A 28,000-nucleotide genomic window follows, 5' to 3' on the forward strand; every position below is an offset into this window, starting at 1 on the left:
AAGTAGTGTGTAGTTCCAGTAGTTAGCTACACCCCTACATGGCAGAAAAATCATTAAATACTGATAACACTACTTAGATTTGAATTTAGTTCAACTACCAACCAAGCCACTGTACAATGTAGTTTAATTACTAGTTGAACTACATGTAGGTCGTACCTCACCAGCACTGGTCACATGAAATATGATTGTAATATATGAATTGGTAAAAAAGTGGTGCCATCTTAAAATAACCTCATATACGTGCATTCAATTCATATTCAAACGTCAATAGTACAGCACATCTGTGTGTGTGTGTGAATTGATTCACAAATCCAGTCGTTCTCTCATTCATATGATTGCAGCACAGGCCTCGGCGCCTCTCTAGTGAACTCACCACGGCTTCTAGCGGACAAACTTGGAACAGCAGCGTGGAATAAAACATTTTTTTCCCAATTGACTGACTGAGCATCCTCTCGCAAATTCCTGAAGCCTGTCTGGTGAATAAATAAGACCATATTTTCGCTCTAGGAATTGATTCACATTTCCATATTAATCCAACTTTCTCCATAAGAAAATAACACTGATAATCAGTTACCTATTTTGGTGAGACCACTATTGATAAGCAAGTGTAAGAATTAAGCATAAACTTAATCAAACATGAGCAAAAAGGTTTAAAGATAGAGAATATTATTATTATTATTTTATTTTTTTCCGAGAACATTTCAAACTGATGAGTAAACCAATAACCGGAAATGATGGTCTAGTAAAGGTATGGATCCGGTCATGGAATTCGGCCTGTGGAATGTGGCGCGTTTTTTTCTATCTCCCCTCTCCCCTTGTGCGCGTCTGAATGGGACTCAGTGCGCTCCAGCGGCTCTACTTGCTGTGAGGTAAGACCATAAGCTCATCCCTTTTCCCTTCCACCATCTGATTGGGCGAGACGCGTTCTTAGGAATGTCATGAAACTATTTAAATAGTACTTTGTCCCCTGGCTTACAGTTAGGTTCTTAGCTTCAGATACCAGAGAGAAGATTTTGCCGTTCAATTAAAGCAAGACAAGAAACGTACTTTCTGCATCTTATATCGGACTCCTTTCCATTAGAAATTAACAAGAAATTGTTTTTATCTTGTGGATTATTATTGGATTTCTATTTGACTGTTTCTCTCTGCTGTTTTCATTCAACAGGTGGGTTAACAATATTTCGATTTTCTTTCAACGAATCCAGCCTATATCAAGACATATTTTTCTAATATTGTCTTATTATAGTAAATAATAATATGCGTTTGGATTATTGTTTATTATTATATTTAAATGTTATGTGTAAATATGAACTTTTGTGAAAAGTGGTTGACTTTATTTGCTGTTTTTCATAGGGAAAAAACAGAGTTTCATCATGAAGTTGACAGGAATATTTCTGCTGTTGATGCTTTTGACCTGCGAGAGCGTACGAGTTGCAGGTGAGATGCTTGTCTGATACTGTATGTTTGTCTAGAATTAACGGAGTTTCTAACGCTTCAACTTAAAACTCCATGAACTTAAAACTTTAAAAAAATATATATATATTATCCCTTTAATTTATTGATTGCGTTGGACAAACTTTAGACTTCATTCCGCACAACAAAAATAATAAATTCCAAAGACATGCAGATAAAGACTAATTGCTCCCACTCATTCCCATGTCCCTCCCACAGAGAACCGAGACGACAATAGCGTGTACGACCTGTTCGAGCTGGTCCAAGTCTCCAAGAAGAACCACGGAGTGACCCTAGTGAAGGGCGACGACCCATACAGTCCCGCCTACAAGATCCTCAACCCGGACCTGATCCCCGAGCTCCCCGAGAGCTCCTTCAGGGACCTCATCGATTCCATCCATGCCGAGAGGGGCTTCCTCCTCCTGCTTAACTTCAAGCAGTTCAAGCGGACCAGGGGCTCCCTCTTGACCGTGGAGAAGCGGGACGGATCAGGAGCAGTGTTCGAGATTGTCTCGAATGGAAAAGCGAACACCCTGGATGTGGTTTTCTCCACCGTTAATAAGCAACAGGTGGTCTCGATAGAAGATGTGGACTTGGCGACGGGCCACTGGAAGAATATTACGCTGTTCGTGCAGGAGGACCGGGCGCAGCTATATGTTGGCTGTGAGGAGGTGAACACGGCGGAACTGGACGCTCCCATCCAGAGCATCCTCACTCAGGAGACTCCCGCCACAGCGCGCCTCAGGATCGGGAAGGGAGCGGTGAAGGACCGGTTCATGGTAAGTGGAGCGCGGAGCGCAGAGCACATGACGCACGGCATTACACATAATGGACACAGATGATTTAAGTGATCGAGTTGTTTTAGATGTTAGTAAGTGTTGAATTTAGTATTGTGTGACACTTAAATTAATACAAAATGATGTGCATAAAACCTATAGACCCATCCATAAAATGGATACGGTACACCATATTGGAAATCCTTGTATGATCCATAAAGTCCTATATTTGTTGAGTAAATGTCGAATGACAGTGACTGAAATACTCGAGCTAAAATGGATATTGATTCTCGCAGGGGGTGCTCCAAAACGTGCGCTTCGTCTTTGGAACCACTTTGGACGCGATTCTGCGCAACAAGGGATGTCAAAACTGTAAGTAGCCTAATCATGAACAGAAAGCATATTTGCGTGTTTACCCATGCGCCACTGGTTGTTATTCTAAAGCTACCAAGCATTCTATAAGACATGCGTGTGATTGTTTAAGAGCTGAGTTATTAACTGTCACGGGAAAGTTGCTAACAAATTCACGTTTATGTTGCCATGGGAAAGCTGAAGTTTACAAGCACTTCAATGCCTCCTCAGGGCTGGGCACATTAACTCATTAACTTCATTGTGATCCAAGATAGTATGAGGCTGTAATGTTCTGTATTCACTCAACTGAGTGTAGTTACATATCATCCACCCTTATATCACCAATGAGCCCTGGGGACAGTGTGTCTGTTGTGGTCTGTTGTGGTCTGCTGTGGTCTGCTGTGGTCTATTGTGGTCTGTTGTGGTCTGCTGTGGTCTGCTGTGGTCTGCTGTGGTCTGTTGTGGTCTGCTGTGGTCTGCTGTGGTCTGTTGTGGTCTGCTGTGGTCTGCTGTGGTCTGTTGTGGTCTGCTGTGGTCTGTTGTGGTCTGTTGTGGTCTGTTGTGGTCTGCTGTGGTGTGTTGTGGTCTGTTGTGGTCTGCTGTGGTCTGCTGTGGTCTGTTGTGGTCTGCTGTGGTCTGCTGTGGTCTGCTGTGGTCTGCTGTGGTCTGTTGTGGTCTGTTGTGGTCTGCTGTGGTGTGTTGTGGTCTGTTGTGGTCTGCTGTGGTCTGCTGTGGTCTGCTGTGGTCTGCTGTGGTCTGTTGTGGTCTGCTGTGGTCTGCTGTGGTCTGCTGTGGTCTGCTGTGGTCTGCTGTGGTCTGTTGTGGTCTGTTGTGGTCTGTTGTGGTCTGTTGTGGTGTGTTGTGGTCTGTTGTGGTCTGCTGTGGTCTGCTGTAGTCTGTTGTGTTCTGCTGTGGTCTGCTGTGGTCTGCTGTGGTCTGCTGTGGTCTGTTGTGGTCTGCTGTGGTCTGTTGTGGTCTGCTGTGGTCTGCTGTGGTCTGTTGTGGTCTGCTGTGGTCTGCTGTGGTCTGTTGTGGTCTGTTGTGGTCTGTTGTGGTCTGTTGTGGTCTGTTGTGGTGTGTTGTGGTCTGTTGTGGTCTGCTGTGGTCTGCTGTGGTCTGTTGTGGTCTGCTGTGGTCTGCTGTGGTCTGTTGTGGTCTGATGTGGTCTGCTGTGGTCTGCTGTGGTCTGTTGTGGTCTGCTGTGGTCTGTTGTGGTCTGCTGTGGTCTGTTGTGGTCTGTTGTGGTCTGCTGTGGTCTGTTGTGGTCTGCTGTGGTCTGCTGTGGTCTGTTGTGGTCTGTTGTGGTCTGTTGTGGTCCGCTGTGGTCTGCTGTGGTCTGCTGTGGTCGGCTGTGGTCTGCTGTGGTCTACTGTGGTCTGCTGTGGTCTGCTGTGGTCTGTTGTGGTCTGCTGTGGTCTGCTGTGGTCTGTTGTGGTCTGCTGTGGTCTGCTGTGGTCTGCTATGGTCTGCTGTGGTCTGCTGTGGTCTAGTGGGTATTGCCATTACAGTTTACATTGCTCTAAACAGTCTCTCTTTTTGTTTCTCCCTTCCTCCCTCTTCCTCCCTCTTCCTCCCTCGTCCTCCCTCTTCCTCCCACCCTACTCTGTCTCACTCCTTTTCCCCTGTCTCCCTCCCCCCCTCGCTTCCTCTCTTTCCACTCTCCCTCCCTCTCCCCTCTCCCCTCTATCCCCTCCCCCTCCTTCCCCCTCCCTCCCTCCCTCTCCCTCCCTCCCTCTCCCTTCCTCCTTCTCCCCCTCATCTCCCTCCCTCCCTCAGCTGTTCTGACTGATGAGATCGTCCTTATCGACGACACCATCAATGGGTCCAGCCCTGCCATTAGGACGGACTACACTGGCCACAAAACTAAAGGTAAACACAACTGCTGCTGCTTATTGTTATAAACCCTGTATAAACCCTGTATAAACCCTGTATAAACCCTGTATAAACCCTGTATAAACCCTGTATAAACCCTGTATAAACCCTGTATAAACCCTGTATGAACCCTGTATAAACCCTGTATAAACCCTGTATAAACCCTGTATAAACCCTGTATAAACCCTGTATGAACCCTGTATAAACCCTGTATAAACCCTGTATAAACCCTGTATAAACCCTGTATGAACCCTGTATAAACCCTGTATAAACCCTGTATAAACCCTGTATAAACCCTGTATAAACCCTGTTAAACTCTCCCGAAAAGGGTTCCATATACAGAATAGAACAGAACAGCATAGAATAGAATATAACAGCATAGAATAGGACAGCATAGAATAGAATAGAACAGCATAGAATAGAACAGCATAGAATAGAACAGAACATCATAGAATAGAATAGAAGAGCAAAAAATAGAATAAAACAACATAGAAAAAATAAAACAGCATAAAATAGAATAGAACAGCATAGAATATAACAGCATAGAATAGAACAGTATGGAATAGAACAGCATAGAACAGCATAGAAGCATAGAAGTATTAGAAGAAAGTAAATTATTCTATTCTATTCTACTGTCAGCAGTTGTCTGAAGCTTTAGGGAGTTGAACATTAGTCTGGAAGCCTTCATGTACATTGATAGTGAAACTGTATTTCCCATAGAATTCACATATCTCCATATATCTCTGTGTTTTCCCTCCCTCCAGACCTGCAGATGATCTGTGGGTTCTCCTGCGAGGACCTGGCTGGCATGTTCAAGGAATTGAAGGGGCTGGGAGTGGTGGTGAAGGAGCTGTCCAATGAGCTACGCAAAGTGGTGAGGAAACACACATGACTCCTGAACCAGATGTCTGTCTGTCTGTCTGTCTGTCTGTCTGTCTGTCTGTCTGTCTGTCTGTCTGTCGCATGATACTCTGCAACAAACTGTTTGTCAGTCACTGCATGTGGGCCTTGCTTAGCATACTGGCCTACCAGCACCAACTCTGGCTAGTCTGTCAAACTGCATGTTAGTTCATTGATTAAATCAAATTAGGTATGCTTTTCTAACTAGCTTTCCTTTGAAAGGCTTCTTAATGCTAAACCAGTGTGAGGTGGGGAAAATAATTCTCAAAGACCTGAATCTCTTTTTCAAACCACTTGGGCTATTGACAACTGAAGAGTGAAACAGTGTCTGCATTTGAAACCCTTTCTCATCCAGTATTCATATAGGAGTGTATGCTTCCTTCCTTCCTGTCTCCTTCAGACGGACGAGAACAAGTTTTTGATGAACAGAGTTGGGATCCACAGTGGAGTCTGTCTGCACAACGGCATCGTCCACAAGAACAAGGCCGAGTGGACCGTTGACGACTGTACCGAGTGCACTTGTCAAGTAAGGGCCGAAGTCGAGAGAGTTTGTGTGGATGGGGAGGGTAGTGGGGTGTGTGTGTGTGTGCGTGTGTGTGTGTGTGTGTGTGTGTGTGTGTGTGTGTGTGTGTGTGTGTGTGTGTGTGTGTGTGTGTGTGTGCACGCACCTACGTTTGCACTCTCAGACAGGCACTTGCAAACACATACTCATCCCCACTCAGCAAGTGCCCGCTCGCTACTCAAAACCTGTCTGTCATCTGGACAGTAATTGGGTTGGAGGAAGAGGCTGGCATCAAGCCAACAAGCCAACAGTGGGTGCTGTAGTGAAGTGACCATGCATGGCTCACCACTCTAGTGAACAAACAGAGCCTGAACAGGCCCACCATAGGCCCTGGTCAAAAGTAGTGCATCATAAAGAGAATAGGGCACCTCCTCATCTCTAATTACCTCCTCATCTCTAATTACCTCCTCATCTCTAATTACCTCCTCATCTCTAATTACCTCCTCATCTCTAATTACCTCCTATTCTCTAATTACCTCCTCATCTCTAATTACCTCCTCATCTCTAATTACCTCCTCATCTCTAATTACCTCCTCATCTCTAATTACCTCCTCATCTCTAATTACCTCCTCATCTCTAATTACCTCCTCATCTCTAATTACCTCCTCATCTCTAATTACCTCCTATTCTCTAATTACCTCCTCATCTCTAATTACCTCCTCATCTCTAATTACCTCCTCATCTCTAATTACCTCCTCATCTCTAATTACCTCCTATTCTCTAATTACCTCCTCATCTCTAATTACCTCCTCATCTCTAATTACCTCCTCATCTCTAATTACCTCCTATTCTCTAATTACCTCCTCATCTCTAATTACCTCCTCATCTCTAATTACCTCCTCAGCTCTTCTCAGCAGCTCCTCATCTCTAATTACCTCCTCATCTCTAATTACCTCCTCAACTCTTCTCAGCAGCTCCTCATCTCTAATTACCTCCTCAGCTCTTCTCAGCAGCTCCTCATCTCTAATTACCTCCTCAGCTCTTCTCAGCAGCTCCTCGTCTCTAATTACCTCCTCAGCTCTTCTCAGCAGCTCCTCGTCTCTAATTACCTCCTCAGCTCTTCTCAGCAGCTCCTCATCTCTAATTACCTCTCAGCTCTTCTCAGCACCTCCTCATCTCTAATTACCTCCTCATCTCTAATTACCTCCTATTCTCTAATTACCTCCTCATCTCTAATTACCTCCTCATCTCTAATTACCTCCTCGGCTCTTCTCAGCAGCTCCTCATCTCTAATTACCTCCTCATCTCTAATTACCTCCTCAACTCTTCTCAGCAGCTCCTCATCTCTAATTACCTCCTCAGCTCTTCTCAGCAGCTCCTCATCTCTAATTACCTCCTCAGCTCTTCTCAGCAGCTCCTCGTCTCTAATTACCTCCTCAGCTCTTCTCAGCAGCTCCTCATCTCTAATTACCTCTCAGCTCTTCTCAGCAGCTCCTCATCTCTAATTACCTCCTCATCTCTAATTACCTCTCAGCTCTTCTCAGCAGCTCCTCATCTCTAATTACCTCCTCATCTCTAATTACCTCCTCAGCTCTTCTCAGCAGCTCCTCGTCTCTAATTACCTCCTCAGCTCTTCTCAGCAGCTCCTCATCTCTAATTACCTCCTCACCTCTAATTACCTCCTCATCTCTAATTACCTCCTCAACTCTTCTCAGCAGCTCCTTGTCTCTAATTACCTCCTCAGCTCTTCTCAGCAGCTCCTCGTCTCTAATTACCTCCTCAGCTCTTCTCAGCAGCTCCTCGTCTCTAATTACCTCCTCAGCTCTTCTCAGCAGCTCCTCATCTCTAATTACCTCCTCATCTCTAATTACCTCCTCAGCTCTTCTCAGCAGCTCCTCGTCTCTAATTACCTCCTCAGCTCTTCTCAGCAGCTCCTCATCTCTAATTACCTCCTCACCTCTAATTACCTCCTCATCTCTAATTACCTCCTCAACTCTTCTCAGCAGCTCCTTGTCTCTAATTACCTCCTCAGCTCTTCTCAGCAGCTCCTCGTCTCTAATTACCTCCTCAGCTCTTCTCAGCAGCTCCTCGTCTCTAATTACCTCCTCAGCTCTTCTCAGCAGCTCCTCATCTCTAATTACCTCCTCATCTCTAATTACCTCCTCAGCTCTTCTCAGCAGCTCCTCGTCTCTAATTACCTCCTCAGCTCTTCTCAGCAGCTCCTCGTCTCTAATTACCTCCTCAGCTCTTCTCAGCAGCTCCTCATCTCTAATTACCTCCTCATCTCTAATTACCTCCTCAGCACTTCTCAGCAGCTCCTCATCTCTAATTACCTCCTCAGCTCTTCTCAGCAGCTCCTCATCTCTAATTACCTCCTCATCTCTAATTACCTCCTCGTCTCTAATTACCTCCTCAGCACTTCTCAGCAGCTCCTCGTCTCTAATTACCTCCTCAGCTCTTCTCAGCAGCTCCTCGTCTCTAATTACCTCCTCAGCTCTTCTCAGCAGCTCCTCGTCTCTAATTACCTCCTCAGCTCTTCTCAGCAGCTCCTCATCTCTAATTAACAACATATTTAAAACAGAGCTTTAGCTCAGACAAGTGGCCCACAGACAGGAAGACACAGAGTGCTACTGTATTCAATAAAAACTGCTGCAGGCAAATCTGCTCTGCCAGCCGTATCACCTTTCTCCTCGTAATCCCCTTGGCTCATGGGCTCTCTTGATCTGTGAATCAACTGGCCAGGATGTTAGTATGCTTCATTAGACAGACATATTGAATGTTCTGTCCATCAAGGCAAACTAATGCCCTTCTTTTGGTAGATAGATGTTTTATTTTTTGGGGTCGTCAGTGCCCAGTTCAACCCTCCACCGACTGTTTGGCCGTATTCCTACTACCCTGACCCAGTGGGCAGGTGCTGATTGGTCCACAGGGGGTCTCTGGCTCTCATTGTATTGACCCAGTGGGCAGGTGCTGATTGGTCCATAGGGGGTCTCTGGCTCTCATTGTATTGACCCAGTGGGCAGGTGCTGATTGGTCCACAGGGGGTCTCTGGCTCTCATTGTATTGACCCAGTGGGCAGGTGCTGATTGGTCCACAGGGGGTCTCTGGCTCTCATTGTATTGACCCAGTGGGCAGGTGCTGATTGGTCCACAGGGGGTCTCTGGCTCTCATTGTATTGACCCAGTGGGCAGGTGCTGATTGGTCCACAGGGGGTCTCTGGCTCTCATTGTACTGACCCAAGTTGGTCCAGGTGCAGAAAAGGGGGAACTTACTGTATGTCATTAACGTCCTGATTCCTTGTGATTCTTTGTCTCCGCCCCTTTTTTGTAGAACTCTGCCACCGTGTGCCGTAAGATCTCCTGCCCCCTGATCCCGTGTGCCAACGCAACCGTGCCCGATGGAGAGTGCTGCCCGCGCTGTGGAACACGTGAGTTCCGACCCTAGAATTACAATGATTGGTTCTGATTCTATGGTTCTATTTGTGTGGTTCCAACTCCATACAATAAGTAACATACCTGCACAAACAAAGGTTCACCTCAGGATCAAGGAAGTCTATATACAGTATTACGAACCAGAGGTTTATTCTATTCTAAAGCCATTGATAGCCTGAGTTGTCCTTTAATGTCTTTAAGACAAACAGGCCATTTAAACGGCACTCCATTTACTGCCATCTACTCGGATTCTATTTGCCAAATAAAGTATGAAGCCGCCAACATTTTCTCGGCGTAAAAGTTTCTATTCAAGAAAAACAAATTCATTTTAAGGGTGATTTAAATCTCCTAGCTTGTTAATGTATGAAAAGGCTGTTATGTGTCAGAACACTGTATAGAGGAATGGTCCAAATTTCCTCCTGACCATTGTGCAGGTCTGATCAGCAACCACAGAAAACGTTTGGTTGAGATTATTGCTGCCGAAGGAGGGTCAACTAGTTATTAAATCCAAGGGTTCACATACTTTTCCCACCCTGCACAGTGAATGTTTACACAGTGTGTTTAATGAAGACACGAAAAACATCCACCCAAAACATCTTTAATCTTCGGCTTGTAATGGCTATAATTGGGACAAATTGGTTTAAGTGGGATGGAAAATGTCTCTGTTTACCAAATGCATCCTAGACATTTTCCACATACCTAAGAGGGCTGGGCCGCAGTGGCCCCTACAACCTAAAGAAAGGCAGACAACCACACTCATCAGTACCTTGGACAACGTTATGACATGGTCCCTGGTTTCCTTTTTTACAAGTAACAGCAGTCAATGGGGATCACTGTGCATTCAGCTTCTTAGACGGACTTTCCCATTTTTACCCACTTCCCTTTGGCCTCTCTAACTCTCCTGAACTCCCAGGGGAGGCCGTCTCTTTAACTCTACCAACACACAGGCACACACACACACACACATGGACACAGACATGCACAGGCGACACACACACACATGGACACAGACATGCACAGGCGACACACACACACACACACAGGCACACACATGCACAGGCGACACACACACACACACAGGCACACACACAGGCACACACACACACAGACATGCACAGGCGACACACACACACACACACAGGCACACACAAACACATACACTCATCCCAGGGCTAAATCACGTACATTAGACCGGAGTTCTAATAACCTTAAGAGCTTTTAACCCTAATTTACTGCGAAGGGTGGGGTGGGGTGGGGGGGGCTTGTGGTCTCTGCAGTCCAATAAGCCCTCTCATTGTCTCCCTCTCTCCCTCTCCTCTCTCCCTCCACTCTCTCTCTCTCCCTCTCTTCCTCCCTTCCTCCTCTCCCTCCCTTCTCTCCCTCCTTCTCTCTCTTTCTCCCTCTCTCCCTCCTTCTCTCTCTTTCTCCCTCTCTTCCACCCCTCTCTCTCTCTCTCTCTCTCCCTCTCTTCCTCCCTTCCTCCTCTCCCTCCCTTCTCTCCCTCCTTCTCTCTCTCTCGCCCTCTCTTCCTCCCTTCCTCCTCTCCCTCCCTTCTCTCCCTCCTTCTCTCTCTCTCTCCCTCTCTTCCTCCCTTCCTCCTCTCCCTCCCTTCTCTCCCTCCTTCTCTCTCTCCCTCCCTTTTCTCCCTCCTTCTCTCTCTTTCTCCCTCTCTTCCTCCCCTCTCTCTCTCTCTCCATAGCGAGTGACTATGCGGAGGATGGATGGTCCCTCTGGTCTGAATGGACCCACTGTTCCGTGTCTTGTGGGCGGGGAATTCAGCAGAGAGGCCGCTCCTGCGACCGCATCAACAACAACTGCGAGGGAACCTCGGTCCAAACCAGGGACTGCTACCTTCAGGAGTGTGACAAACGCTGTGAGTTCAGTATTCTATACACATTCAAATCTACCGACCAAATCACATTCATCAATTGTCACATAGAAACTTGTTTCACATACTTTTATCGCCAACTTGTATTGATGGTGACAGAAACGATGGACCACATCTAAGCATTCAGCTGCAGATCAGCCAGCTGTGACTCCACAGAGCAACAATGCCGTTTAACTTTAAACTTCTCTTAATCTGTTTTGATTTAACATTGACCCATAACCAAGCGTCTCATTGACCCCTGACCCCTAACCTCTGCTCCTGTGACCCTCCAGTCAAGCAGGACGGTGCCTGGAGCCACTGGTCCCCCTGGTCATCCTGCTCGGTCACCTGTGGGGCGGGTGTCATCACCCGTATCCGCCTCTGCAACTCCCCCACACCCCAGCTGGAAGGCAAGGACTGCCAAGGAGAAGGAAGACAGACTGAGAAGTGCACCAAGTCACCCTGCCCAAGTAAGTACCATTAGTCAAGGGTTTTAAGAACAAGACCTGGTTCACATGTCATTGTGATCATTTGACATTAGTCAAAGGCTTTTTCATGCACCTCACACCCTGAAATATTTGCAGTCAAATGAACATCCTCATCCTCTTTCATGTGGTACCCTGTCATTTAGACTCAATTGCAGTCTGTATTTGTTCCTTGTTTGGCAAGTCAACGACCAAGGAGTTGGCTATTGCAGAAACAAAGATGGCATTGCAAAATGCCCTACCATCATGAAGAGCACAACAGTCACACCTGTATTGAAACCTCTGTCTCTTTACTTCCCCTTCAGTCAACGGTAACTGGGGACCCTGGTCGCTATGGGATACCTGCTCTGCCACCTGTGGGGGAGGAGCTCAGACACGTAAACGCCTCTGCAACGACCCCGCCCCTAAATATGGTGGTAAGGAGTGCCAGGGTGACTCCAAGGCCACTCAGCAGTGCAACAAGAACGCCTGTCCCATCGGTGAGTAGCAGGACACTGGTTGTGTCCGAAATGACACCCTATTCCCTATATAGTGCGCTACTTTTGACCAGGGCCTATAGGGTAGTAGTGCACTACTTTAGACCAGGGCCTATAGGGTAGTAGTGCACTACTTTTGACCAGGACCTATAGGATAGTAGTGCACTACTTTTGACCAGGGCCTATAGGATAGTAGTGCACTACTTTAGACCAGGGCCTATAGGGTAGTAGTGCACTACTTTTGACCAGGACCTATAGGGTAGTAGTGCACTACTTTTGACCAGGGCCTATAGGGTAGTAGTGCACTACTTTTGAACAGGGCCTATAGGGTAGTAGTGCACTACTTTTGACCAGGGCCTATAGGATAGTAGTGCACTACTTTTGACCAGGACCTATAGGATAGTAGTGCACAACTTTAGACCAGGGCCTATAGGATAGTAGTGCACTACTTTAGACCAGGGCCTATAGGATAGTAGTGCACTACTTTTGACCAGGGCCTATAGGGTAGTAGTGCACTACTTTTGACCAGGGCCTATAGGATAGTAGTGCACTACTTTTGACCAGGGCCTATAGGGTAGTAGTGCACTATATAGGGCATAGGGTGCCATTTCAGACGCATACAATGTCTCTTAAAACCTAAGTACTGTGAATGATTACACAAATGTTAGGTTTTAGACCGTTTTAAAGTGAAAATAACACTTTTAAAACTATTACTTTTAAAGCTTTTATTGATTTTAGGGCTTATAAAACACTTTTACACGTATAACTTAACACTAGTACTTAAAGCAGTCAGTACACAGTACTTACAAGCTCGTGTCTCTCTCCTCAGATGGCTGTCTGTCCAACCCTTGCTTCCCTGGGACCAAGTGCACCAGCTTCCCTGATGGAACATGGAGGTGTGGAAAATGCCCCTCTGCTTACTCTGGTGATGGCATCAAGTGCGAGGACATTGACGAGTGCAAAGAGGTTCCTGACGCTTGCTTCGTGTTCAACGGAGTCCACCGCTGTGAGAACACTGACCCTGGTTACAACTGTCTGCCCTGTCCCGCACGCTACTCTGGACCTCAGCCCTTCGGCAGGGGAGTGGAGGAGGCCACCGCCAAGAAACAGGTTAGTACTGGTAAAGTGTTGTGATGATTGTCCTCTTAGACCGTACCTCTGGTGTCAGCTGATTTAGAATTTAGAATTAGGAATTTGGAATTAGGAATTTAGAATTTAGAATTAGGAATTTAGAATTTAGAATTAGGAATTTAGAATTTAGAATTAGGAATTAGGAATTTAGAATTAGGAATTAGGAATTAGGAATTTAGAATTAGGAATTAGGAATTTAGAATTAGGAATTAGGAATTTAGGATTAGGAATTAGGAATTTAGAATTTAGAATTAGGAATTTAGAATTTAGAATTAGGAATTAGGAATTTAGAATTAGGAATTAGGAATTTAGAATTTAGACTTAGGAATTAGGAATTTAGAATTAGGAATTTAGAATTTAGAATTAGGAATTAGGAATTTAGAATTTAGAATTAGGAATTTAGAATTTAGAATTAGGAATTAGGAATTTAGAATTAGGAATTAGGAATTTAGAATTTAGAATTAGGAATTAGGAATTTAGAATTAGGAATTTAGAATTTAGAATTTACAAGATCATAGATTCCTTGAAAAAGCTATGCTTTTCTCTGTCCCGATCATACTGCCAATTGTTGTCCTCTAAACAAAGGCTGGGAGGTTATCCATTTCCTGGCTCGTCTGATCAATTCTTCACTTCCTCCCCCTCCAGGTGTGTACACCACGTAACCCCTGCCTGGATGGGAGCCACGACTGCAACAAGAATGCCCGCTGTAACTACCTGGGACAATTTACCGACCCCATGTACCGCTGTGAGTGTAAGCCTGGCTATGCTGGAAATGGACACATCTGTGGTGAGGACACGGACCTGGACGGATGGCCCAACCAAGACCTGGTCTGTGTGGAGAACGCCACCTACCACTGCAAGAAGGTATACAGGAGCCTGACATGTAGAGGTCCTTGAAAAGGCCCAGCTTGCTATTTAACTAGAGAAGAACTCACATACCTTATAATGTGCTGATAATGACTATTACACAGATCAATAATGTTCTACAGAAAACACACGAGTGGTTCGTTCACTGTCCGACAGGACTGTTCATCGTGTGCACTGTTTGGCCTTATGGTGTACACTTTCTTTTGTAGGACAACTGCCCCAACCTTCCCAACTCAGGCCAAGAAGACTACGACAAGGATGGTGTTGGTGACGCTTGTGACAACGATGATGACAATGATGGTATTGCTGACGACAGGGTAAGTGAGGAAGTGATTACCTCATTCATTCATTCAGTAATTGAAGGTCTGAAGTCCCCACCCCTTACTGAGACAAATATAATTCATATTTTTTCAGGTTATGCTGAATGTGTGTGTGTGTGTGTGTGTGTGTGTGTGTGTGTGTGTGTGTGTGTGTGTGTGTGTGTGTGTGTGTGTGTGTGTGTGTGTGTGTGTGTGTGTGTGTGTGTGTGTGTGTGTGTGTGTGTGTGTTCAGATTTGGCAGTGGGCCATGATTGTGGTTTTACATTCATCATTCATGCTGTGAAATAAAACAACTGAGCAGAAAGCAAGCGTTTATTTGCCCTCAGAGCCAAACCTCAAATTCCAACACTGAGGTAACACTCTGAATGAGACGCAGTGTAATATGCTAGTCCTAACCTTATATATGGGACGGGGCCTAAATATAAGACTCACTTTCATCCACCCTCTCTCTCTGCAGGGTACACAGACCACAGCAAGTTAATATATCATGTCAGAGATGTTTTCCTGAGCAGTGGACACTGGGTTTATTATTCTAGTAACTGAACTGTGCCCTCTCTCTCCCTTTCCCCCTCTCTCTCTCTCTTGCTCTCTCTCTCTCTCTCTCTCTCTCTCTCTCTCTCTCTCTCTCTCTCTCTCTCTCTCCCTATCTCTCTCTCTGTCTCTCTCTCCCTTTCTCTCTGCCTCTCTCCCTTTCCCTCTCTCTCTCCCTTTATCTCTCTCTCTCTCTCTCTCTCTCTCTCTCTCTCTCTCTCTGTCTCTGTCTCTGCTTCCCTCTCCCTTTCCCCTTCTGTCTCCCTTTCCTTCTCCCTCTGTCTCTCACCCTCTCCCTCTCTCCCTCTCTTCCTCCTCCCTCTCTCTGCTTCTCTCTCTCTCTCTCTCTCTCTCTCGCTCTCTCTCTCTCTCTCTCTCTCTACAGGATAACTGTCCGTTCGTGTACAACCCCAGGCAATACGACTATGACAGAGATGATATTGGAGATCGTTGTGATAACTGTCCTTACAACAGCAACCCTGACCAGACCGACACAGACAACAACGGGGAAGGAGACGCCTGCTCTGTGGACATTGATGGAGATGGTGAGACTCAAACTTGCTTAGTTGTCCCCTATTTGAATCCTGTTCTGTATAATATAGGCGCTATAGAACATCTAGGCATCAACTCGCTACAAAGAGCACAACAAATCAAATCAAATCAAATTAATTTTTATAGCCCTTCGTACATCAGCTGATATCTCAAAGTGCTGGACAGAAACCCAGCCTAAAACCCCAAACAGCAAGCGATGCAGGTGTAGAAACACGGAGAACACAACAGAGGTAGAAAACACAATCATAGAGAACAAACCTGTTCTTCAGTAAAAAGGTCCTCAATCACCTTTCTGAATTGCCCTAGAGACACCAGTTCACCCACATTTAGATATTATTTTTTTTTAGATTACTCCACCTTCCTCATCTCATCCTGAATAACAACAACACCTTCCTCATCTCATCCTGAATAACAACAACACCTTCCTCATCTCATCCTGAATAACAACAACACCTTCCTCATCTCATCCTGAATAACAACAACACCTTCCTCATCTCATCCTGAATAACAACAACACCTTCCTCATCTCATCCTGAATAACAACAACGGCTAGGTTTTCCCTCACCTTCCTCATCTCATCCTGAATAACAACAACACCTTCCTCATCTCATCCTGAATAACAACAACGGCTAGGTTTTCCCTCACCTTCCTCATCTCATCCTGAATAACAACAACACCTTCCTCATCTCATCCTGAATAACAACAATAGGCTAGGTTTTCCCTCACCTTCCTCATCTCATCCTGAATAACAACAACACCTTCCTCATCTCATCCTGAATAACAACAACACCTTCCTCATCTCATCCTGAATAACAACAACGGCTAGGTTTTCCCTCACCTTCCTCATCTGATCCTGAATAACAACAACACCTTCCTCATCTCATCCTGAATAACAACAACGGCTAGGTTTTCCCTCACCTTCCTCATCTCATCCTGAATAACAACAACACCTTCCTCATCTCATCCTGAATAACAACAACGGCTAGGTTTTCCCTCACCTTCCTCATCTCATCCTGAATAACAACAACACCTTCCTCATCTCATCCTGAATAACAACAATAGGCTAGGTTTTCCCTCACCTTCCTCATCTCATCCTGAATAACAACAACACCTTCCTCATCTCATCCTGAATAACAACAACACCTTCCTCATCTCATCCTGAATAACAACAACGGCTAGGTTTTCCCTCACCTTCCTCATCTGATCCTGAATAACAACAACACCTTCCTCATCTCATCCTGAATAACAACAACGGCTAGGTTTTCCCTCACCTTCCTCATCTCATCCTGAATAACAACAACACCTTCCTCATCTCATTCTGAATAACAACAACACCTTCCTCATCTCATCCTGAATAACAACAATAGGCTAGGTTTTCCCTCACCTTCCTCATCTCATCCTGAATAACAACAACACCTTCCTCATCTCATCCTGAATAACAACAACACCTTCCTCATCTCATCCTGAATAACAACAACGGCTAGGTTTTCCCTCACCTTCCTCATCTGATCCTGAATAACAACAACACCTTCCTCATCTCATCCTGAATAACAACAACGGCTAGGTTTTCCCTCACCTTCCTCATCTCATCCTGAATAACAACAACACCTTCCTCATCTCATCCTGAATAACAACAATAGGCTAGGTTTTCCCTCACCTTCCTCATCTCATCCTGAATAACAACAACACCTTCCTCATCTCATCCTGAATAACAACAACACCTTCCTCATCTCATCCTGAATAACAACAACGGCTAGGTTTTCCCTCACCTTCCTCATCTCATCCTGAATAACAACAACACCTTCCTCATCTCATCCTGAATAACAACAACACCTTCCTCATCTCATCCTGAATAACAACAACGGCTAGGTTTTCCCTCACCTTCCTCATCTCATCCTGAATAACAACAACACCTTCATCATCTCATCCTGAATAACAACAACGGCTAGGTTTTCCCTCACCTTCCTCATCTGGTCCTGAATAACAACAACACCTTCCTCATCTCATCCCGAATAACAACAACGGCTAGGTTTTCCCTCACCTTCCTCATCTGATCCTGAATAACAACAACACCTTCCTCATCTCATCCTGAATAACAACAACACCTTCCTCATCTCATCCTGAATAACAACTACTGCGATTGGTCCAACAGGCATTCTGAATGAGAAAGACAACTGCCCGTACGTCTACAACGTGGACCAGAGAGACACCGACCTGGACGGTGTGGGAGACATGTGTGACAACTGTCCTCTGGAACACAACCCTGACCAGGTGTGTATACGTACACTCACAACCCATTCTACACACACACACACACACACGCGCACACGCACACACACACGCACACGCACACGCACACAAACACACACACACATACACACACACACACATACACACACATACACACATACATACACACACACACACACACACACACACACACACACACACACACACACACACACACACACGCACACACACACACACACACATACACACACACACACATACACACACATACACACATACATACACACACACACACACACACACACACACACACACACACACACACACACACACACACACACACACACACACACACACACACACACACACACACATATACACATACACACACACATACACACACACCCACAACAAATGTGTGCAGACAGAAATGCATGAGCGTACGGGTACACATGCATGCCACTGTCACAAACACCTCTAATTTGCATACATCTGTCTGGTGGGGCATGTCTGTCATTCAGGAAGAACACTCTGTTGTGTGAGAGCTGTAATGAGTAGCTGTAATGGGTAGCTGTAATGAGTAGCTGTAATGGGTAGCTGTAATGAGTAGCTGTAATGAGTAGCTGTAATGAGTAGCTGTAATGGGTAGCTGTAATGGGTAGCTGTAATGAGTAGCTGTAATGGGTAGCTGTAATGGGTAGCTGTAATGGGCAGCTGTAATGGGTAGCTGTAGTGGGTAGCTGTAATGGGTAGCTGTAACGGGTAGCTGTAATGGGTAGCTATAATGGGTAGCTGTAACGGGTAGCTGTAATGAGTAGCTGTAATGAGTAGCTGTAACGGGTAGCTGTAACGAGTAGCTGTAACGGGTAGCTGTAATGGGTAGCTATAATGGGTAGCTGTAATGGGTAGCTGTAACGGGTAGCTGTAATGAGTAGCTGTAATGGGTAGCTGTAATGAGTAGCTGTAATGGATAGCTGTAGTGGGTAGCTGTAACGGGTAGCTGTGGGTAGCGCTAGACTGTATCACTAAACAGTATCACAAGACTGTTTCACTAGACTGTATCACTAGACTGTATCACTAGACTGTACCACTAGACTGTATCACTAGACTGTATCACTAGACTGTATCAGTAGACTGTATCAGTAGACTGTATCACTAGACTGCTTCACTAGACTGTATCACTAGACTGTATCACTAGACTGTATCACTAGACTGTATCACAAGACTGCATCACTAGACTGTACCACTAGACTGTATCACTAGACTGTATCACTAGACTGCTTCACTAGACTGTATCACTAGACTGTATCACTAGACTGCTTCACTAGACTGTATCAGTAAACTGTTTCACTAGACTGCATCACTAGACTGTACCACTAGACTGTTTTACTAGACTGTTTTACTAGACTGTTTTACTAGACTGTATCACTAGACTATCATTAGACTGCATCACTAGACTGTATCACTAGACTGTATCACTAGACTGTTTTACTATACTGTATCACTAGACTGTATCACTAGACTGTTTTACTAGACTGTATCACTAGACTGTATCACTAGACTGTTTTACTAGACTGTATCACTAGACTGTACCACTAGACTATTTTACTAGACTGTATCAGTAGACTGTATCAGTAGACTGTATCACTAGACTGCTTCACTAGACTGTATCACTAGACTGTATCACTAGACTGTATCACTAGACTGTTTTACTAGACTGTTTTACTAGACTGTATCACTAGACTATCATTAGACTGCATCACTAGACTGTATCACTAGACTGTTTTACTAGACTGTATCACTAGACTGTACCACTAGACTGTTTTGCTAGACTGTATCAGTAGACTGTATCAGTAGACTGTATCACTAGACTGCATCAGTCTAGACTGCTTCACTAGACTGTATCACTAGACTGTATCACTAGACTGTATCACTAGACTGTTTTACTAGACTGTATCACTAGACTGCTTCACTAGACTGTATCACTAGACTGTATCACTAGACTGTATCACTAGACTGTACCACTAGACTGTATCACTAGACTGTATCACTAGACTGTACCACTAGACTGTTTTACTAGACTGTATCACTAGACTGTATCACTAGACTGTATCACTAGACTGCTTCACTAGACTGTATCAGTAAACTGTTTCACTAGACTGCATCACTAGACTGTACCACTAGACTGTTTTACTAGACTGTTTTACTAGACTGTTTTACTAGACTGTTTTACTAGACTGTATCACTGGACTGTTTTGCTAGACTGTATCAGTAGACTGTATCACTAGACTGTATCACTAGACTGCATCAGTCTAGACTGCTTCACTAGACTGTACCACTAGACTGTTTTACTAGACTGTATCACTAGACTGTACCACTAGACTGTTTTGCTAGACTATATCAGTAGACTGTATCACTAGACTGTATCACTAGACTGTTTTACTAGACTGTATCACTAGACTGTACCACTAGACTGTTTTGCTAGACTGTATCAGTAGACTGTATCACTAGACTGTATCACTAGACTGCATCAGTCTAGACTGCTTCACTAGACTGTATCACTAGACTGTATCACTAGACTGTATCACTAGACTGTATCACTAGACTGCTTCACTAGACTGTATCAGTAAACTGTTTCACTAGACTGCATCACTAGACTGTATCACTAGACTGTATCACTAGACTGTATCACTAGACTGCTTCACTAGACTGTATCAGTAAACTGTTTCACTAGACTGCATCAGTCTAGACTGCTTCACTAGACTGTATCACTAGACTGTATCACTAGACTGTATCACTAGACTGTTTTACTAGACTGTATCACTAGACTGTATCACTAGACTGTATCACTAGACTGTTTCACTAGACTGTATCAGTAAACTGTTTCACTAGACTGCATCACTAGACTTTACCACTAGACTGTTTTGCTAGACTGTATCAGTAGACTGTATCAGTAGACTGTATCACTAGACTGCATCAGTCTAGACTGCTTCACTAGACTGTATCACTAGACTGTATCACTAGACTGTATCACTAGACTGTTTTACTAGACTGTATCACTAGACTGTATCACTAGACTGTATCACTAGACTGTATCACTAGACTCTTTCACTAGACTGTATCACTAGACTGTATCTTACAACGGGATTCATCTAGGGGGAAATGGGAATATACACAAATCCTATCCCTCCCTCCAAGTCCTCCCTTCAGTCCTCCCTTCAGTCCTCCCTCCAGTCCTCCCTCCAGTCCTCCCTTCAGTCCTCCCTCCAGTCCTCCCTCCAGTCCTCCCTCCAGTCCTCCCTTCAGTCCTCCCTCCAGTCCTCCCTCCAGTCCTCCCTCCAGTCCTCCCTTCAGTCCTCCCTCCAGTCCTCCCTCCAGTCCTCCCTTCAGTCCTCCCTCCAGTCCTCCCTCCAGTCCTCCCTTCAGTCCTACCTCCAGTCCTCCCTTCAGTCCTCCCTCCAGTCCTCCCTCCAGTCCTCCCTCCAGTCCTCCCTCCAGTCCTCCCTCCAGTCCTCCCTCCAGTCCTCCCTTCAGTCCTCCCTCCAGTCCTCCCTCCAGTCCTCCCTTCAGTCCTCCCTCCAGTCCTCCCTCCAGTCCTCCCTCCAGTCCTCCCTCCAGTCCTCCCTCCAGTCCTCCCTTCAGTCCTCCCTCCAGTCCTCCCTCCAGTCCTCCCTTCAGTCCTCCCTCCAGTCCTCCCTCCAGTCCTCCCTTCAGTCCTCCCTCCAGTCCTCCCTTCAGTCCTCCCTCCAGTCCTCCCTCCAGTCCTCCCTTCAGTCCTCCCTCCAGTCCTCCCTCCAGTCCTCCCTTCAGTCCTTCCTCCAGTCCTCCCTCCAGTCCTCCCTTCAGTCCTCCCTCCAGTCCTCCCTCCAGTCCTCCCTTCAGTCCTCCCTCCAGACCTCCCTCCAGTCCTCCCTTCAGTCCTCCCTCCAGTCCTCCCTCCAGTCCTCCCTTCAGTCCTCCCTCCAGTCCTCCCTCCAGTCCTCCCTTCAGTCCTCCCTCCAGTCCTCCCTTCAGTCCTCCCTCCAGTCCTCCCTCCAGTCCTCCCTTCAGTCCTCCCTCCAGTCCTCCCTCCAGTCCTCCCTTCAGTCCTCCCTCCAGTCCTCCCTCCAGTCCTCCCTTCAGTCCTCCCTCCAGTCCTCCCTCCAGTCCTCCCTCCAGTCCTCCCTCCAGTCCTCCCTTCAGTCCTCCCTCCAGTCCTCCCTCCAGTCCTCCCTTCAGTCCTCCCTCCAGTCCTCCCTCCAGTCCTCCCTTCAGTCCTCCCTCCAGTCCTCCCTCCAGTCCTCCCTCCAGTCCTCCCTCCAGTCCTCCCTCCAGTCCTCCCTCCCTACCGCATTTTTTCATCCCTCCATCGCTCCCTTTCTTTCCTCCTTCCATCCCTTCCTCCCTCCATCCCGCCGTCCCTCTCCTCGTGCGAGATTGTAAAAACTGTGTAATGTGTGTAGTCCTGCCAAGCAGCAGGCACAGGTGATTCCCATCTGCAGGGGAATGTCTAGCATGTTTCAGTCTGTGGAAAGATAGGCCTACTGGCGTTAGCAGAGCAGATGGGAGATGGGAGGATAAAGGAGGACAGGAGGGAAAAGAGAGGAGGAGGAGGAGGAGGAGGAGAGAAGAGGTGTGTTTAGTGTTGGTTGATTGTCAGCAGATTAAAATTGACACCAGAATTATCTTGACAGGTTTAAAGAGGTGAGAGTGATTGGAGTCCATTATGAAATAATTATCTTGACAGGTTTAAAGGAGGTGAGAGTGATTGGAGTCCATTATGAAAGGAGGTGGGGTGAGGAGTGGGGGAGGAAGAGTAGAGGGGGAGGGCGAGGGGGAAGGAGGAGTGGGGGACGAGGAGTGGGGAGGAAGAGTAGAGGGGGAGGAGGAGTGGGGGAGGAAGAATAGAGGGGGAGAAGGAGTAGAGGGGGAGGGGGAGGGGGAGGAGGAGTGGGGGACGAGGAGGGGGGAAGAAGAGTAGAGGGGGAGGGGGAGGGGGAAGAAGGAGTGGGGGACGAGGAGTGGGGGAGGAGGAGGAGGAGATATTGAAGAGATGATTGGTTGAACAGCTGGTACAGATGTAAATTAAAGGATTGGAGTCCAATATGAAAAGATGAGGGGAGGAGGAGTGGGGGAGGAAGAGGGGGAGATATTGAAGAGATGATTGGTTGAACAGCTGGTACAGATGTAAATTAAAGGATTGGAGTCCAATATGAAAAGATGAGGGGAGGAGGAGTGGGGGAGGAAGAGGGGGAGATATTGAAGAGATGATTGGTTGAACAGCTGGTACAGATGTAAATTAAAGGATTGGAGTCCAATATGAAAAGATGAGGGGAGGAGGAGCGGGGGAGGAAGAGGGGGAGATATTGAAGAGATGATTGGTTGAACAGCTGGTACAGCTGGAAATAAAATGAGCATCTGCGAGTAAGTGTCATCATAATTGCTACCGTTAGTTGCCCGTAGGCACAGATCTAGGATCAGCTCACCTTCCCCAATTTCTTAAACCTAAGGTATACCATTAGTTTGGAAAGCACAAAACTGATCCTAGATCAGTGTCTAAGGACACGTCACCCAACTAGGAGAGGAACACAGCACTTATCCCATATCAGTGTCCACCAGACTGGTGAATCTAAAGTCTTCTGACAATGTCTTCTGACCGCTAACAGCTAGCATGCTAACGTCAATCTCCATTTACCCCTACAGGTTGACTCTGATGACGACCGTGTGGGAGATAAGTGTGACAGCAACCAGGACATCGATGAAGATGGCCACCAGAACAACCTGGACAACTGCCCCTACATCCCCAACGCTAACCAGGCCGACCACGACAAAGACGGAAAGGGAGACGCCTGCGACCACGATGATGACAATGACGGGATCCCAGACGAGAAAGATAACTGCAGATTGGCCTTCAACCCTGACCAGATCGACTCCGATGGTGAGTGGCTCTAGAAGAGAGGAAATCTTGAGCAAAATGTAGACTGAAATCTTTAGCATAATCTTCAGAGTTGAGTACCCTTTTCAACTGATCAATTGGCTTAACAATTAGGTGGTTACTTGAATCAGTTTTGTTACTTCTTGCCTATAACAAACACCCTTTGCATCCTATAGCTCTTCAAGACCAGGATTGATGACCATGGACGTGCATGATATCAATTTTAATCTACCTAATGTTAAGACGTGTTATTTATCAAGTCTTCTATCTCTTCCAGGTGATGGTCGAGGAGACGCTTGCAAAGATGACTTTGACCAAGACAATGTGCCTGACATCTACGACGTGTGTCCGGAGAACTTTGACATCAGCGAGACGGACTTCAGGAAGTTCCAGATGGTTCCCCTGGACCCCAAGGGAACGTCCCAGATCGACCCCAACTGGGTGGTCAGACATCAGGGCAAAGAGCTGGTCCAGACCGTCAACTGTGACCCTGGCATTGCTGTTGGTGAGTGGATTTGGATGGATTGGTTGGTTTGGTTGGTTGGTTGGGTGGGTGGGTGAGTAGATGGATTGGTTAATTGGTTGACTGGTTGTTGGATGGCTTGATTGATACATGCTATGCATTGGGACATCTCAAAACAACCCAACCCTAACTAAAAAAGATCATCCTCTCACTCTCGTCTTCTCTGTTTCCCCGTTCCCAGGTTTTGATGAGTTCAACTCGGTGGACTTCAGTGGAACCTTCTTCATCAACACAGAGCGAGATGACGACTACGCCGGCTTTGTGTTCGGCTACCAGTCCAGCTCCAGGTTCTACGTGGTGATGTGGAAGCAGATCACACAGACCTACTGGAACAACAAACCCACCAAGGCTCAGGGATACTCAGGACTGTCCATCAAGGTGGTCAACTCCACTACTGGACCTGGTGAGCACCTCAGGAACGCTCTCTGGCACACGGGTAACACCCCAGGACAGGTAAGAAATAACCCCTATCGTCTTACATGCCTGAACACATACCACATACCCACACATAGGAAAAAACCTTGGGGAGTATAGGGTGACTACGCCATCTAACTTTAACCCTACGTTTCTTCTTTCTTCTGTAGGTGAAGACTCTTTGGCACGACCCGAAGAACATTGGCTGGAAAGACTTCACAGCCTACAGATGGCACCTGATCCACAGACCAAGAACAGGACACATCAGGTAACCACTGAAGCCTTGGCCTGGTGGAGATTTATGAGATTGAGAATGACTCTAGACAAACCCCATGACTTACTTGACTTTAAAACCTTTTACTCCTGGGAGAACGTTGGTCAAACTGCTTTTATAGACTTTCCATAATGGCTGTGTTTGTATCGTAGCATAGTTTATCTCACAAATCTTCTCATTGTATCTTTGTGTCAGAGTGGTCATGTACGAGGGGAAGAAGATCATGGCTGATTCTGGGAGCATATATGACAAGACGTATGCAGGCGGAAGACTAGGCCTCTTTGTCTTCTCGCAAGAGATGGTATACTTCTCAGACCTCAAGTATGAATGCAGAGGTAAGGAACAATGAACTTTCTATGTCTTACTAGAACTCCAACAGCAATTGTTTAGTGACATTTCTTTCACAATAGACCTATGTGAAGTACCTAACCACAACTTAACGCTTTCTCTTCACCTAATGCCTTGTGTTCTTTGTGTTTTTTCTTTCCAGATGCGTAATTGCACGGAGCAAGAAGCTCTTGGAACAATGCACCTTTCTGTATAAATATGAACAATATGTATTCAGATGAAAAGTCCAGGGATTGTTTTTTTTTTCTGCTCTTCTTACTTCTGCGGCACGCACACTGGTGGGACCGAGGGGTAGGGCCTGGTGTGGTCAGCCTCAGGTTAAATTGACACTGGTTGGACAGAGAACCATTTGCTTTGCCTGAACGGGAGACCGGCCAATGTTACCAACCAACGTTACCAACCAACGACACCGACCGGCCGATCTCTCTCTGATCTTAAAGACCTCATTCAGCTCTGCGCAGGAGAGGCTCCCCATAGTCGACTATGCACTTCCAAACCTTTACATCTCTCTCTCTCTCTCTCTCTTTCTATCCTTATCTCGTTTTCTGGAATGGACGTTTTCAAAGAAAGACTATGTGATGTTCTGTTTATTAAAAAAAACAGATCTACCCGGATGTAGATTCTGAACGATACGACTCTGAGGAAGTGGGGGGTTTTGAGCTCAGAGGAGGAGGTGGGGGGGGGTTGGGCTCAGAGGAGGAAGTGTGGGGGGGGTTGGGCTCAGAGGAGGAAGTGGGGGGGGTTGGGCTTAGAGGAGGAAGTGGGGGGGTTTTGGGCTCAGAGCAGGAAGTGGGGGGGGTTGGGCTCAGAGGAGGAGGTGGGGGGGGTTTGGGCTCAGAGGAGGAAGTGGGTGGTGGAGGTTTGGGCTCAGAGGAGGAAGTGGGAGTGGGGGGGGGGGGGGGCTCAGAGGAGGAAGTGGGGGGGGGGGGTTGGGCTCAGAGGAGGAAGTGGGGGGGGTTTGGGCTTAGAGGAGGAAGTGGTGGGGTTGGGCTCAGAGGAGGAAGTGGGGGGGGTTTGGGCTCAGAGGAGGAAGTGGGGGGGTTGGGCTCAGAGGAGGAAGTGGGGGGGGGGGGCTCAGAGGAGGAAGTGGGGAGGGGGTTTGGGCTCAGAGGAGGAAGAAAACAATAAGACTTTTTTCACTTTAATTTTTGTAAGAAAAGGGCTTGTGGCCGTTGAACGTCAGCTGCGTAACAACAAGATATGGAGGGACGGTTACTTTGTGTGGATGTATGTTCGTTTATGTGTTTACATAAGAAGAAAGTGCTTGCTTTTACCCTTCTGTATGCGTACCCTTATAGAGAAAAGTGTTTCAGAGACGAAAGAAAACAAACCGAAATTAAAATGAGCCGAAATATTTTTGGGTCAAATACAGGATTGCTTGTAGGCTTTTATGGCTGGCATTAGATTGATACTGTGTTTCAGTTGAAAGTTAACACAGTATAACTCAGGGTAAGATGGAAGCGACCATCTTAGCATTGCAGAAATGACATGGGAGGGCCATGTGAAAAAGGACATTTCCAGAGCCAGTAAACCCAAGACATTCTGTCAATTAAGACACCTGTCATTTTGAACATTAAAAGTTACAAATATTCAGTATGTATTTATTTTCCAAAAATCTAAAAAGATACAATTTTGGGTAAGATTACAAAACGGGGATCTCCCTCATCTTTAGAGGCTTTACACTTGATATTTAATTTATTAACTCTTGCCTACAGTGTAGGTACCAAACCGTTAAAATACTTTGAGAATGTGAGAGATTCCCCCAGTGTTCCAACGAGTCGGTCAGTCAGACTGGTGTCTTTGGTGTCTTTAGTGGGATTCTACTCTCCCCCTCTCTCTCCCTATGAGGAAACTATTCTAGGGATTAGAATCCAGCCATGGTTAGAGCTATAAGGCTCCTGAATCAGTGTGGTATGTATGTGACCTGTGTGCCTTTTCTGCTGAGAGAGATGAAAAAAACAAAGGAACTCTTTGATCTACAAATATTACCTCATTGCTGTTGAATGATTCATTTGATCAAACAAAAAAGTAATTTTGTTCATTGTACGCGTACAGAATACAAGTTGATCCACATCTTATTGCTACTGTAGCATGAGTTTGTAAATAGTATTACTTTTCATTTCAAAACAGAATTCCCTCCCCATCCAACACCCTCCTGCAGTAAAATTTTTGTTTATTTTTTACACATATTTGAATTTTTTGCTTTCACATATGTCCTTTGTCCAGTGCTCTTTTTAATGAATAAATTATTATTCTGTTTTGTTCTGTCTTTGCTGTTCTGTGTGTGAGAGGTCGATTTGTGTGTGTAGATAAATGCTATTTAAATAATTTATCAGGATTCGCTGCCTGATGAAGGGGGCGTATCCGTATGTATAAACGGTTTGCACACTGACGCCAGGATGTTCTGTTCTTTTTTTTCATCTTTACTTTCACTTTTTCGCTTTCTCGCTATTTTAACCCTTTTTTTTACCATTATTTTCTGTAACAATTTAGTGATGCTTGTTGTCTGTAAACATTCTTTGCTTACTTGTACAATGCAACAACGACAAAAAAAATGCTGTCTTTATCCATAGCAAATATTTTGTTACATACTTCTGAAACAATAAATGGTTGTTTAAATCCTCAGTCTGTATGTTCACTACCGAGTCGTTGACCGAGTTGAAGAACCACAATGCACCCATTACAATGTCCTCCTACAACATGTGTTCTTGACTGCACATTACATATCTCATATTCTATTGACCAGGTGCTTTGAGTCTTGAAT

At 45.9% G+C, this 28,000-nt stretch overlaps 1 protein-coding gene and 2 long non-coding RNA genes across 6 annotated transcripts; 1 reads left to right on the top strand and 2 right to left on the bottom strand.

The window, feature by feature from the left end:
- The first annotated feature begins 980 nt into the window (after positions 1–980).
- Positions 981–25,827, top strand: thbs1b (thrombospondin 1b). Of its 2 annotated transcripts, XM_036976230.1 has the most exons (22): positions 981–1,165; positions 1,354–1,437; positions 1,672–2,231; positions 2,525–2,600; positions 4,356–4,448; positions 5,216–5,325; positions 5,752–5,877; positions 9,184–9,280; positions 10,984–11,157; positions 11,445–11,621; positions 11,942–12,115; positions 12,942–13,222; positions 13,889–14,107; positions 14,320–14,427; positions 15,347–15,506; positions 17,666–17,784; positions 23,446–23,680; positions 23,955–24,182; positions 24,382–24,653; positions 24,785–24,882; positions 25,084–25,223; positions 25,379–25,827. In XM_036976230.1, exons 2-22 carry the CDS (start codon positions 1,374–1,376, stop codon positions 25,384–25,386), a joined length of 3,519 nt encoding a protein of 1,172 aa, XP_036832125.1. In that variant the 5' UTR covers positions 981–1,165; positions 1,354–1,373; the 3' UTR covers positions 25,387–25,827. The 2 variants fall into 2 exon arrangements, with proteins under 2 accessions (XP_036832125.1, XP_036832124.1); XM_036976229.1 differs by lacking the exon at positions 25,379–25,827 and having other exon boundaries at positions 25,084–25,237.
- Positions 15,874–16,847, bottom strand: LOC118964472. 3 transcript variants are annotated; one of them, XR_005051530.1, is made up of 6 exons: positions 16,785–16,847; positions 16,593–16,736; positions 16,432–16,543; positions 16,240–16,383; positions 16,079–16,190; positions 15,874–16,030 (listed from the first exon to the last, which is right to left on the bottom strand). It is a non-coding gene; the product is annotated as an uncharacterized LOC118964472 (long non-coding RNA). The 3 variants fall into 3 exon arrangements; XR_005051529.1 differs by lacking the exon at positions 16,785–16,847 and having other exon boundaries at positions 16,625–16,756; XR_005051528.1 differs by lacking the exon at positions 16,785–16,847 and having other exon boundaries at positions 16,593–16,756.
- LOC118964473 lies at positions 16,902–17,384 on the bottom strand. The gene is made up of 3 exons (XR_005051531.1): positions 17,171–17,384; positions 17,042–17,121; positions 16,902–16,961 (listed from the first exon to the last, which is right to left on the bottom strand). It is a non-coding gene; the product is annotated as an uncharacterized LOC118964473 (long non-coding RNA).
- Positions 25,828–28,000: the final 2,173 nt, after the last annotated feature.

The sequence above is a fragment of the Oncorhynchus mykiss genome, chromosome 4, assembly GCF_013265735.2.
Source record: "Oncorhynchus mykiss isolate Arlee chromosome 4, USDA_OmykA_1.1, whole genome shotgun sequence".
Taxonomy (NCBI): Eukaryota; Metazoa; Chordata; class Actinopteri; order Salmoniformes; family Salmonidae; genus Oncorhynchus; species Oncorhynchus mykiss.

Coding starts and splice junctions, on each gene's coding strand:
- thbs1b (XM_036976229.1), top strand. CDS start 1,374: ATGAAGTTGACAGGAATATTTCTGCTGTTGATGCTTTTGACCTGCGAG. Junction 4,449..5,215: donor CACTGGCCACAAAACTAAAG/GTAAACACAACT, acceptor CCCTCCCTCCAG/ACCTGCAGATGATCTGTGGG. Junction 23,681..23,954: donor TGACCAGATCGACTCCGATG/GTGAGTGGCTCT, acceptor TATCTCTTCCAG/GTGATGGTCGAGGAGACGCT.